Genomic DNA, 13,271 nt, shown 5'->3' on the forward strand with positions numbered 1-13,271 from the left:
TCTCTAGCAACCAATTGACAAGCATCATGTGCTTTAATCTCTAGCAACTAATCAGTGAGCCGTAATGTGTACTGTAATATCTAGCAGCCAGTGAGAGCGGTAATGCTACACTGTAACCTCTAACAACCAATCGCATTTGCTGCCTGCTCTGATTCAGTGAACAGATTTTGAGTCTAGCTGCTATTTATTGTATCTCTCGGAGCAGGTGGAGCGCAAAACTGCAATGGGGGGGCACCCTTTTGCCCAGGGTCCAATCAATATTAAAGACTGCCCTGATTGGACAGATTGCGGTTCAGAGTTCCATAGGATTGGAGAGGCTCTGGAAAGAGAGAGCAGGAGGTCTTGAGAAGAACGAAGAGAATGATTAGGTTGGTATTTAGAGACTAGGTCGGTGATGTAGCTGGGGGCAGAGTTGTGGATGGCTTTGTAAGTAGTTGTTAGTATTTTGAATTTAATTCATTGAGTGAGCAGGAGCCAGTGGAGGGATTGACAGAGAGGAGTAGCAGACACAAAGAGATTGGTAAGGTGGATGAGTCTAGCAGCAGCATTCATGATGAATTGAAAGGGGGGGGGGGGTAGACTATGTAGAGGCAAGCCAATAAGGAGGGAGTTGCAGTAGTCGAGGGATGAGATGACAAGGGAGTGAATTAAGAGCTTTGTTGTGTCGTTGGTTAGAAAGGAGCGTATTTTGGAGATGTTGAGGTGCCAAGATTTGGACAGTGATTGAACGTGGGGCTTAAAGGGGAGTTCAGAGTCCAGGATTACACATAGGACCTTAGCATGTGGGGATGGGCTTATAGTTGTGCCATAGATTTTGACAGAGAAATCAGTGGGAGGGGCACATGTGGAAGGAAAAATGATAAGTTCAGTTTTGGGTAGGTTAAGCTTGAGGCAGTGGAGTGACATCCAGACTGATATATCCGATAGTAAATGAGTGATACGTGAGGCGGTGGAAGGAGTGAGCTGTGGCATAGAGAAATGCATTTCAGTGTCATCAGCATAGAGATGGCATTGGAAGCCATGGGAGGCTATCAGCTGACCCAGGGAGGAGGTGTAGGTTGAAAATAGGAGCGGTCCAAGAACAGAACCTTGGGGGACCCCAACAGAGAAAGAAAGAAGAAGAGTAGGTAGAATTTTTAAGTGGCGCCAAAAGAGCGATAAGTAGGAAAAGAACCAGCGAAGAGTACAGCCACGGAGACCAAAGGGTTGGTCAACCATATCAAAGACAGCAGAGAGGTCCAGGAGTAGGAGTACAGAATAGTGACCATTATTTTTGGCAATTAGTAGATTGTTTGTTTGTTTTAGCAGAGCAGTTTCTGTGGAGTGTTGAGGACGAAATTCAGACTGAAGGGGATCAAGAAGGCAGCAAGGTGGTTTCTCAGTCGGTTGTAGACCAGACATTCAAGTAGTTTGGATAAAAAAGGGAGCAAGGAGATTGGGCGTAGGTTGTTAAGAATGTAAGGGTCCATTCAGTGTTTTTTTAAATATGGGGCTGACAAGTGCTTGTTTTAGAGAGTTTCCAGAAGAGAGGGAGAGATTGAAGATGTGGGTTAGAGAGTGTAGAATAGAGCTAGAGGGTGAACATAGAATTTGTGAGGGAACAGGATCCAGAGGGCAGGTGGTAAGATGGGTGTTGGCAAGTAGTTTAGCAACCTCATCTAGAGTGGTGGGGTTGAAAGAGGGACGTAATGTTTGTACCTGCGGCCATGAAGTGTAAAGTGTGGAGGGTATCTGAATGGTAGAGATCTCCTCACAAATTGTATCAATCTTTTGTTTTAAGTGATTGGCGATCTCCTGGGCTGTGAGTGAGTTGGTGGTTGAAGGCAGTGGAGGACCAAGTAGAGAGTTGAAGGTAGAAAAGGGTTTATGGGGACGCAAAGATAAGGTGTTAATGAGAGAGATTAAATAGGACTGCTTGTCAGTGAGGAGGCAGGAATTGTATGTTTAGAGGGCAGATTTATACTGGCTGAAATCTTTCTGGGACTTTGTCTTATGCCATAGGTGCTCAAGAGCATGACTGTGTTTTTTCAGACTTCTAATATCAGCTGTTTGCCAAGATTGAAGGGGACGGGGCCTGATTCTGTGTGTAGTGAAGGGGGCCAGTGTGTCCAGCGAGGCTAGAAGTGAAGTGTTGTAGACATAAGTATCTAGGTTGGTGCAAGACAGGGGTGTGATTTTGTCATAGAGTTGGTCAGTAGAAGAGAAGGGTTGAGATGGATGGTGTAGGTTTCTACGGGTAACCATTCGGCGGTAGGAGGGAGAGGAGGTGGAGGAGAGGGAGATTGAAATTAATAAGGTAGTGATCAGAGACAGGGTAAGGATAGTTGGAGAGTTTGCACGGAGTGCATAGGTTGGAGAAAACCAGGCCAAGTGTATTCAGAGTGAGTAGAACAGGGATCCTCAAATTATGGCCCTCCAGCTGTTGTGGAACTATGCATCCCATAAGGCATTGTAAAATTCTGACATTCACAGACATGACTAGGCATGATGGGAATTGTAGTTTCTGAACAACTGGAGGGCCACAGTTTGAAGACCACTGGAGTAGAAGCATGTATCTATTGCTTCAGGTCAAAGTAGGAGGTTAGACTGAAGTTTGGAAGTAGCAGGTGTGTTATGCCACGTACACACGAGCGGACTGTATGGCGTACTTAGTTCGTCATACAATCCGACGGACAGTCCGTCGTACTTTCCACTGAACGGACTTGACCACACACGGATACCCAAACAGTCTGTCGAAAGCTTGCGCGATGACGTGTACAGCACGTACGACGGGACTAGAAATAGGAAGTCCAATACACAGCAAAGCACCCTTCCGCCGTGTAAATCCTTTCTGGGCATGCGCCATTCTTAGTCCGTCGAACTAGCATACTGACGAGCGGATTGTCCGCTGAAACCAAAGTACGACGGACAATCCGAAATTCTTAGTACGCCGGACTGCACGCTGAAAAAGTCAGCTGAAGCCCACACACGAGTGGACTGTCCGCTGAAATGTGTTTCGACGGACTAAGTATGCCATACAGTCCGCTCGTGTGTACGCGGCATTAGTATTAGTAGGGATGTTAAAGCCCCCAAGAATGATAGTGGGGATTTCAGAAGAGAGAAACTATGGTAGCCAGGCAGAGAACTCATCAAGAAAGGTTGATACCGGTCCAGGTACAGCTATTCTTAGAGAAACTAGGGAGAAGAGATTGTGCATCAATATATATTTAAAGTCAGCAGCTACAGTATTTAGAGCTCTACTTTAAGATATATACCAGCATTTGTGCATTATAAGAATTTTTCTGCCTGGATGTACATTAAAGCTGAATTCCAGATAAACCACTAAATACACATGTAGCACTGACCTCCGAAGGAGCGGCTGGTTTTATTGGGCTTACCGTTACCTTCCTGACCTCGTGTGCGTCTAGGGGTTTCCCGAGGTAGATGGCCCAAAGAATTGCAGAAACTGACACTGGATCCTCTTTTGGGATTTTTATTTGACAACAGGTAGACAAAACAGTCTCTCAAAGAAGTGTAGAGGGTTGGGTAGGAAGTTCAGGTACTCTTGGAACTGCAAAAGATAGGAAGTCTCTCACTATAGAAATCCAGAGAATTAACGCTCACAACTGGATTTTCACAGCTAACGGATAGATCTCCTCTCACTAGGCCTAACAGCCTATAGAGTGCTTAAATAAAGCAAAGTCTCTGCCACAGACTTGAATGTAGAACACTTGTGAATAAAGTCTCTGCCACAGACTTGGATGTAACTGAGGGACGTAGGTAAATTTAGAAAGCTATCATATAGTACCAGTATCTCAACTGGTCCAGCGATACCGTATGAGTGTAGATTCACTTGGTGTCCTTCAACTAAGCCTCCAGGCTCCTTCTGAGAAGCCAGCCTCATGCGTGGCCTTCTCCCGAAGAGTCCTCCCCTGGTTGCTTCTCCAGTTGCTGGGCCTCTCCACAGATGAGATGGCACCGGACCACCTTTGAATCCTCCTCCCAGTTACCTTGCCTCGAGCTAGCCAGTCCCGGGACTCAAAATTGGATGGATCCACACCCCAGGCCATGAGGGCCACGGGGGCTGGTCAGGAGGACCAGGACCAAGCAGACAGAAAGATCTCCTGGACCGGAACACAGAAGCACGTAATGTCAGTACCTTAAGTACCCTTTCCCAGAATGCACAACAAAATGACACTCCCACTGGGCTGGCTCCGAGAAAGAATGGCACTCAATGCACCTAGCTAACTGCGTTCTCACACTTGCCAGTGGTGACAGTGACACCTGTGGCCAAGCAAAACTCAGTGCAATCCAGCTACACTGATACTGAAACCATAATTTTCATATAGGGGATGTATTGTAATGGATATAAGTCCATCCAGTCCTGAAATTTTCACAGCCCTGCCATAAAGCACTGTCAGACAGATGGCATCATGTATACACAGTAGAAAGAATACAGTGGTGTCCTTTCAACAGCTTGCTGATTGGACAGTGGAAGAGCTGCAGTAGACTGATAAGTTAATCATTCTGCTTAAGATGCCCTCTCCTTTTATCAGTTTGTTCCTTGTCAGCATATTTGCATGCAGAACACTTGATCGGCTTCCAGTCCTGCACCTTCCTAACCCAGTCTGAGTGCTGTTGTAAAGAAGGTTGCAAGATACCAAGTAAAATTCAGTCGCTTGCACTGAATGAATTTAATGATTTAGATTAATAAATGTGTCTGTTTGTTTTTTGGGGGTGTTTGTTGAATCTGTCATAAAATAAAATAAAATTAAAAATGCAAAGTTAAAACCAAACTTAATTTAAGCTTATGGGGTATAAATCTTGAAAATGCATATTGCCCATAATGTGCAAGGCATTGACAAAATGGGCATTGGGGTCTTGGCACTGCCATGGTGGACATGTACCAATGCAAAAGGGAGAGGGTCCTTCATTGCAACTTTGCGGGTGACATGGTTAAAAAATAAAACAAAAAAAAACACCAATACTTTAAACTTACATGCTTGGGTGATTCTTTTTAGCTGAATGTAGTGTTACGGAACAGTACAACTCCCATGGACATCCCAAGAACGTCATATTCTGGAATTAAATATTTTGAATGTGTAATTTTTATACTTTTACCTCTAGTTTAGTTCAAATACAGCAACAACATCCCAGTCTGCTTTATTACAACTTGGAAGCCCCCTGGTGGTTAAATTGAGGTACAGTTTAAGCACTAGCTACAGCAAGGGAGCTGATGGAGTTGAGTAATGCTGTGTAGCTGTAACTTGAATAGCTGTAATGCTCAGGGTCCCCCTAGTGGCAATGTAGTGGTAAGACAAATCTTTTAACTAGGCTTGTATGGACTCAGGAGTCAGAATAAGTATAGCTTTCACTGTGAGCGTCTTATTAGAGGATATTATGGATGGGGAAAAAAAGGATATTGTGCATGGTAAAATAAAAAGGAGAACTTGAAGCCAAATGAAATACGAATTAAATAAAATAAAGTGATGATGATAAAAAAAAATGAAAATAATAAATGCTAGACTGAGCAGGTAAAATGGAATATGGAATAGTAAACATAAACTGATTTTAGATAATGAAACAAATATATAAGCTTGTTAGATGATTGAACAATGTGTGGTATAAACTGGTCTTCATGCTCTGTGATTACATAAAATATACACTGTATATAAGGGCACAAAGCAGCCATGTTTTTTGGCCTGCTAATGAGACCTTTTCTCTTCCTCAAGGCTGCAAATCAGCCATGTTTCTGAACTCTTAATATAGCCTTTTCCCCTACCCCTTCTTCTCAAGGGTGCACATTCAGCCTTTTATGACTGTAGACAGTTCATGTGGGGAAGCTGTAAAGAGACTTTATGAGATACACCAGCAGCCCTAACATAAATATCTTCCTCTCCCCCACCCCAAAATTCATAGCCACCTTATTCAAATCCCAAGAAGTGCATTATTGCTAGTTGGTTGTTAAAGTTTCGTCTCGCAACCAACCTCGACCCAAACTCAAAACCTCTAATTATTCTTACCAGGATGCATTTATTTATGTCTTTTATAACTGACTGGAGTTCATTTTTAAAAGTCAAAGTCTTTAGAAAGGTTCTGACACATGGTTCTCCTTTTGAAACTGAACATTATTACAAATAGAAGACACTCGTAGCCCTGATTTAAACCTTTGAAGCAGGAGACAAGAGGAAAGGCTCCATCATGCATACAAATCACAATAGTAGGTGGCTAAAAGCTCTTATTATCAATGTCCTTCTGAGAGCACAGCCAGGCAGAACAATTATTATTTTTCTAAAACCACACTTTGTCATATTTCTTCAAAACCTGCTCTCCTGCTTGAAATCCAGCTAGTGATCTGTAATTTAAAGTGTTAGCATCGCCAATAAGGATTATCCCATGGAACTAGCACAATATAATGGAGCAGCAAGTGTCACTGCAGTGTTGTAGTTTTTTTTTTTTTTTTTTTAATGGTGGTTCTCTCTGAAAATAAATTGCGTATTCATTAATGTCAAGTGGAACTACAAGGCACTAAATACTTAGCTGTTATTAATCTGAGCTGTCTAATCTGCCAAAGCATTTTTACTTGTCCTTTATCAGTTTAGAGATCCAGGCACCCCTGCCAGAGCATATATCCACACACTTATTTCTTAGCTGAGATTTGTAGCTTCTGTTATCACCTCTCCAGCTACATTGACATCAAGATGTTTCTGCAGTTGGCTCACTATCTGTCATTTCTTCAGTAATGACATGAAAATAAAACAAGAATTCTGACTAGATGTTATAGGCTGCAAGGATATTTGTTTTCCTAAACATACTTTTCATATGTCAGCCCCTAGGGGTTCAGATTGCACAATATACAGTAAGGTTAGATGGCACCATCTGCTGTCTCCACTGGTAGTTGTTGATGGAAATGCCAGTATGTTTCATGGTCTCTAAGATTTTCCAACAATTATAAGCCAAAAGGGAGGAGACGCTGCACTGGAAACAGTTGGTCGGTCCAGGAATTATTACTCACACTTCAAATATTTAGTAACTGTTTTGATCCTGAAATTCAGAAGGAAAACTCTAAGACAATGTTCATAATGGCTTTGTACAAAAGAAAGAAAAAAAAAGCTGTGTAGGACAGACTGTGTAAAGCAATTAATAGTCATCATCCAAGCAGTGTAGTTTTAGACCAAAGGTTAGAATAATATTTTTAATTTTTCTAATGAATTCTAATACACTTTTTGTCTAAAACTATACTTCTTGGGTGATGGCTATTACCTGCTTTTACAGTCTGTCCCCTACACAGCTGCTAGTTTTTTTTTTGTAGTTGTCCTCCTTATGTAATTACACCCACACCATAAATTTGGTGAGTCTGTGAGTTATACATTTGCCGTCATTTTTTTTGCACATTTTATTTCTATTTAGTGTCATAACGGCTTTGGCATGTACAATAGGTTTGGACAGAGTGCACATCTTTCAGAAAGCTTTAAAGCACTATCTAGTTACATTTTGGCAGAGGTTAAAAGGAGGATTTTCAGTCTCCATCCAAAACATTTAAAAGTCATGACTCATCAGCTACAAATACTATAGCTGACTTTTAATAAAAAAAGGAAAGGACACTTGCCTGTCCAGGGATTCAGTGTTGTCTTCCACAGGACCAATTCGTCTGGGGTCCCTAATGCCACAATGTCAACTCATTTCGGCTTCACATAGCCTCCCACTGGGCATGAGCAAGTTGCGCTATGTGTTACGAACGGACCCGCAGCCTCCTGGGACCTGTGACATATCCCAGAAGGCTGTGTGCAAAGGGGAGGGGGCCCTTTTGGGTGAAATTCCGCTTTGAATACAGGTCTTAAAACCGAACTCCAGGAAATATTAACTGTACAAAGTTATCCATCTCTGTATTTATTATTGCATTGGTAAAATAATTTTTTTTTTTAAATGCAAGTAGTGGAAGTACCTGAATTTGACTTGGTATAAGGCTCATGCAATCTCCTGTACAACAGGGCCCTGAATGGAAGAGAGAACAAAACATGAAGCCAATAAGTGTATAGATGAGATCACCAGTCTGCGGCTTCTTTTAGTGTGGCAGCAGAAAAAAGACGTTTCAAACAGCATATGCCCCTGACAGGCACAGTACCAAACATAGCCGTACGAAAATTGAAGTTTTCTCTAAAGCAGTGGTCATCGCAAAGGACAGGACACATACCCACCAGGGTTCAAAGAGCGCTGCTCACCCCGATATGCATCGAAAAAAGGAAGAAAAACTCCCCCAGGTGGGGTTTTTTGGCAGCAAACACAAAGAAATAAGGTGAATAACCTATTCTATAACTTCCTTAGGTTGGGTGAAGTAAATTCTTCCCTCTTTGGAATAATCTTATGGTGTGACTGTCCTACAGATTAGTCACGACATATATTTCTATCCTCTTAGCAGTGTAAGCTCTTGTGACTCTATCTCCACTATTTATTGCACTATCATCACCTCACTCACTATGTGCACTGAACTATTGGGGCGATATTATTAAATAATCTCCCCCTTTACCACTTCTTGATATTCACAGTTTCGCATGGTGGTTTGTGTGGTTACAAAATATTTTTTTTTTTTTTTTCCTTCACGCTTTCACTTTTTTTCACCTTGGTTTTTGGGTAGCTCTACCACAATTGGTGGCATTTCCTCTGCTATATGGGACCTCTTGTTTTGATATATACACAATTGGGCTGGCCATATTATTTAGGTATAAGCGGTGACACTCACACGTAGGGTTATATACCCCCTGCGGTGGTCAACCACGTGGAAGCATGCAATGTGATGACCCACCGGGTGGGACCCTCACAGTGGTGGATACACATTATTTATAATATATATATATATATATATATATATATATATATATATATATATATATATATAATATATAAAGAAAATTCACATAACTGTTTACTAAAATCTGAATTCCTGCCGTAGGTAGGTGCTGCACGCCTTCACATGCAGTCAGGGTGGGTGTCCCCCCCTCTCTCTGGTTTGGTAGGAGGGTGGGGCTACTTAAAGCAGGGCTCGACGAACCCCAGGCGCCAGGTCGCCAATGCGACCAGAAATCGCGACCTGGCGCCTAAGCTGCCACCAGCCGACTCACTATCGATGCCCCAGACATGCAGCAGCATTAACACTGACTGCCGTCCTCCTCCCTCCTTCACACTCTGCAGCACCGCGCTGTGTGTGAAACTGACACGCAATGGAGAGAGGAGGATCTGTCAGCCTGATGTCGGGGTGGGCGGGACCCGGCCGGGGTGGGGGCGGGACCCAGCAAGCTATCAAACACCAGCCAATGGGATCTGGGCGGGCCGCTACGTGTATGTGGCCCGCCCCTTTTCTTAAGCAGCCCAATCGTTGGCTGGTGTTTGATAGCTGCTGTGTCCCGCCCACCCCAGCCGGGTCCCACGGGTCCCACCCACCCCGACATCAGGCTGAAATCTGACATATCCACCTCTCTGTTACTTGTCAGTTTCACACCCCGGCAGGGTCCCGCCAGCTCCTCTGTTACATTTCAGTAACAGGGTGCTCTGTGTGAAACCTGCCAGTGCCAATCAGTGCCACCTGCCACCAATCAGTGCCAACCAGTGCCACCTCCAATACCACCTGCAACCAACCAGTGCCACCTGCCAGCGCCAACCAGTGCCACCTGCCAGCGCCAACCAGTGCCACCGCCAATCAATACCACCTGCCACCACCAACCAGTGCCACCTGCCACCAACCAGTGCCACCGCCAACCAGTGCCACCTGCCAGCGCCAACCAGTGCCACCGCCAATCAATACCACCTGCCACCACCAACCAGTGCCACCTGCCAGCAACCAGTGCCACCTGCCACCGCCAATCAGTGCCACCTGCCACCGCCAATCAGTGCCACCTGCCAGTGCCACCACCAATCAGTGCCACCTGCCAGCGGCAACCAGTGCCATCTGCCACCGCCAATCAGTGCCACCTGCCACCACAAATCAGTGCCACCTGCTAGTGCCAACCAGTGCCACCGCCAATCAATACCACCTGCAACCACCACCCAGTGCCACTTGCCACCACCCAGTGCCAATCAGTGCCACCTGTCAGTGCCACCTGCCAGTGCCACCTGCCAGTGCCGAGTACCACCGCCAGTCAGTGCCACCGCCAACCAGTGCCACCTGCCACCGCCTACCAAAGCCACCACCAACCAGTGCCACCTGCCACCGCCAATCAGTGCCACCGCCAATCAGTGCCATCTGCCAGTGACAACTAGTGCCATCGCCAACCAGGGCCACCTGCCATCACCAACCAGGGCCACCTGCCATCACCAACCAGGGCCACCTGCCAGTGCCAATAGTGCCACTTGCCAGTTCCAAACCAGTGTCACCTGCCAGTTCCAAACCAGTGTCACCTGCCAGTTCCAAACCAGTGTCACCTGCCAATGCCAACTAGTGTCACCTGTCGGTGCCATCTGGCAGTTCCACGTGCCTTCCAGTGGCAACCAGTGCCACCTGGCAGTGCCAGCCAGTTCCATCTGTTGCCAGCCTTACTCTTTCTGGTCAGCCCATACCCCTGATGTAACAGCGTTTCAATGGAGTTATTGACCGGGTACTCCATTGTGAGTTAGGGATAGGGGGTGAAAATGAGTGGCCTTACCCCGGGAGCTGAAAAAAAAACTGGCTCCTAACTTTTTTAACTGGCTCCTAAATTCAAAGCAAATTTGTCAACCCCTGACTTAAAGCGTGACCTCTTGTAAGCTGTGTTGGTGGGCGCCATCCTGTTCCTGGTCTGCGATACCTGTGGAGTAAAAAAAACAAAAAACTAAAACAGTAAAGTTAGTCCATTTTTTTTTTCGTCCAAAAGTTTTGAGTACTTGTTTTTATTTTATAGGCTGCTTGCACACTGGAGCGGGCAGGCGTTGATGGTAAAATGTTGCTAGTTTTAGCAGCGCTTTACCATCATTTTAGCGGTGCTATTCGGCTGCTAGAGAGGCGCATATAATCCAGCTAGCGGCCGAAGAAGAGGTTAAATGCGCCCGTGAAGCACCGCTGCCAAATCGCTTTGCATGCACTTGGGCAGTGGTGCCCATTAATATCAATGGGCAGGAGTGGTGGAGAAGCGGTATACACCACTCCAAACGTGCTGCTTGCAGGACTTTTTTTTTTAACATCCTGCCAGCGCATCGCCTCAGTGTGAAAGCACTCTGTCTTTCACACAGACTGCAGGGGAGCCGTTTTGCAGGCACTTTACAGGCGCTATTTTTAGCCCAAAAGTGCCTAAAAACACGCCCCAGTGGGAAAGGTGTCTGTTAGGTTTTATGAGATTAAGGGGGATAAAAAAAATAAATAAAAATCGGCCTAACATATCGGCCCAAAAAAATCGGCATCATATATCGGCCGCCATGATTTCTAAATATCGGCATCGGCCAGAGAAAAACCCATATCGGTCGACCTCTATTGATGACCACTGCTCTAAAGGATTTAGCTTGGCTGTTTGAACCTTGCCGAAAGCTTTACAGATGCTTTGCAGTAGCTTGCTGTACACACTGCTCTCATACAATCTGAAGACTGTATAAACAAAGCTTGAAAATGTAATAGACCCCTTTGGAATTCTTCTCGTATACAGAAAAGAACCAGACATGCTTTACAAGGTTGTTCCCATTGGTCTGCCATTTCTGTGTACAAAGTTGAATGAAACCTTTTATCAATCAATAAATCAATTTTCACTGCTTTTCTATGTGTTTTCAATATATTTCCAGGTAAACCCCAAAAAAGAAAAGTACTGGACCCATGTTCTTTCCGATGCCAGCAGGTTTGCTATGATGTGGAAACATGGTGGAATTTATATGGATACTGATGTCATCTCCATTCGCCCAATACCTAAGGATCATTTTGTAGCAGCTGAATCTGCTAGAGTTACCAGCAGTAGTGTTTTTGGGCTGCCCCCCTTTCATAGAGTGACCTGGGAGTTCATGGAAAATTTTGTAGTGGAATACAAAGGGTGGAAATGGGGACACCAAGGACCAGGAGTATTCACACGTGTTATACAAAAATTGTGTGGAGAAATGGTATTTACATCTTTCGTTGATATTGTATGTCAAGATATAGCTTACTTTCATCCTCATCATTTCTACCCAATTTTGTATACATTCTGGGAAAAATATTATACAGTTTATGAAAATCCACCAACTTTTACAGACTCGTATGGCCTACATCTATGGAACTATAAAAACAAAGTTGGTCTAACTATGGTTCCTGGAAGTAATACATTAGTGGAACACCTCTATAAAAAATACTGCCCATTCACATATGGCGCAATTCTGAGAAATGAATCGATTTACATTTAAAAAATAATTTAGCTCAGCATGGAGAATTTAGGAGTGCACAAAGAAAATACGTACTTTGTTGCTGCCACTACTAAACAGGTGAAAAGGACAGTGGGTAAAAGAACCCCCTTCCCCCAACAACCCTAATCCTCTGCATTCCTGTGCACCCCTGTCTCCTTCTTTCCGTCACAGCCATCGCTAAAATTGTTAGTGTCCCCTGAGATTGTTGATGCAGAGATCTCTCCTACTGTGCAATTCTATTGTGACAGTGGGGACTCACCCCTCTATCAGAATTTACAGACCAGTGTTACAGCCATTGGCTGTGAGTGCTGATTAAATGCTGGTCTTCCAGCATAACCCTTCGACAGAAGCCAGACGTTAGACAGACAGTGGCATACACGTACTGAAAGTGTACCGGGCTTAAAGAGGAAGTAAACTCTGTCACTCTGATGCTTCTTTTCATTTAGTCCATTATAATAAGTAATTATCAGACTATAACCACTGTAATCCAGCCCATATCGCATATTACTTACAGTTTAACCACTTGCTTACTGGGCACTTAAACCCCCCTCAGTCCCAGACCAATTTTCAGCTTTCAGCGCTGATGCACTTTGAATGACAATTGCGCGGGCATACAACACTGTACCCAAATGAAATTTTTATCATTTTTTTCCCACAAATAGAGCTTTCTTTTGGTGGTATTTAGTTACAGCTCGGAGTTTTATTTTTTGCTAAACAAACAAAAAAAGATGCAAAAAAAAAAAAAAATCATGTTTTAATAGTTTGTTATAAAATTTTGCAAACGGGTCATTTTTCTCCTTCATTGAAGTGCGCTGATTAGGCGGCACTGATGGGCTGCATTGGTGGGCACTGATGGGCTGCATTGGTGGGCACTGATGGGCTGCATTGGTGGGCACTGATAGGCTGCATTGGTGGGCACTGATAGGCTGCACTGGTGGGCACTGATAGGCATAGTTAAGGCGGCA

At 44.3% G+C, this 13,271-nt stretch overlaps 1 protein-coding gene across 4 annotated transcripts in view; it reads left to right on the forward strand.

The window, feature by feature from the left end:
- Window positions 1-12,952, forward strand: part of LOC143988780 (alpha-1,4-N-acetylglucosaminyltransferase-like) — a 337,591-nt gene extending 324,639 nt beyond the window's left edge. For all 4 annotated transcript variants that reach the window (XM_077488635.1, XM_077488634.1, XM_077488633.1 and 1 more), the window contains one exon: window positions 11,719-12,952. In XM_077488635.1, the coding sequence (XP_077344761.1) occupies window positions 11,719-12,306 (588 nt within the window). In that variant the 3' untranslated portion in view covers window positions 12,307-12,952. The remainder of the gene's footprint in view (window positions 1-11,718) is intronic.
- Window positions 12,953-13,271: the final 319 nt, after the last annotated feature.

This window comes from Lithobates pipiens, unplaced genomic scaffold (genome assembly GCF_037356315.1).
Source record: "Lithobates pipiens isolate NorthernLeopardFrog02 unplaced genomic scaffold, aLitPip1_a1.2 Scaffold_18, whole genome shotgun sequence".
Classification (NCBI taxonomy): domain Eukaryota; kingdom Metazoa; phylum Chordata; class Amphibia; order Anura; family Ranidae; genus Lithobates; species Lithobates pipiens.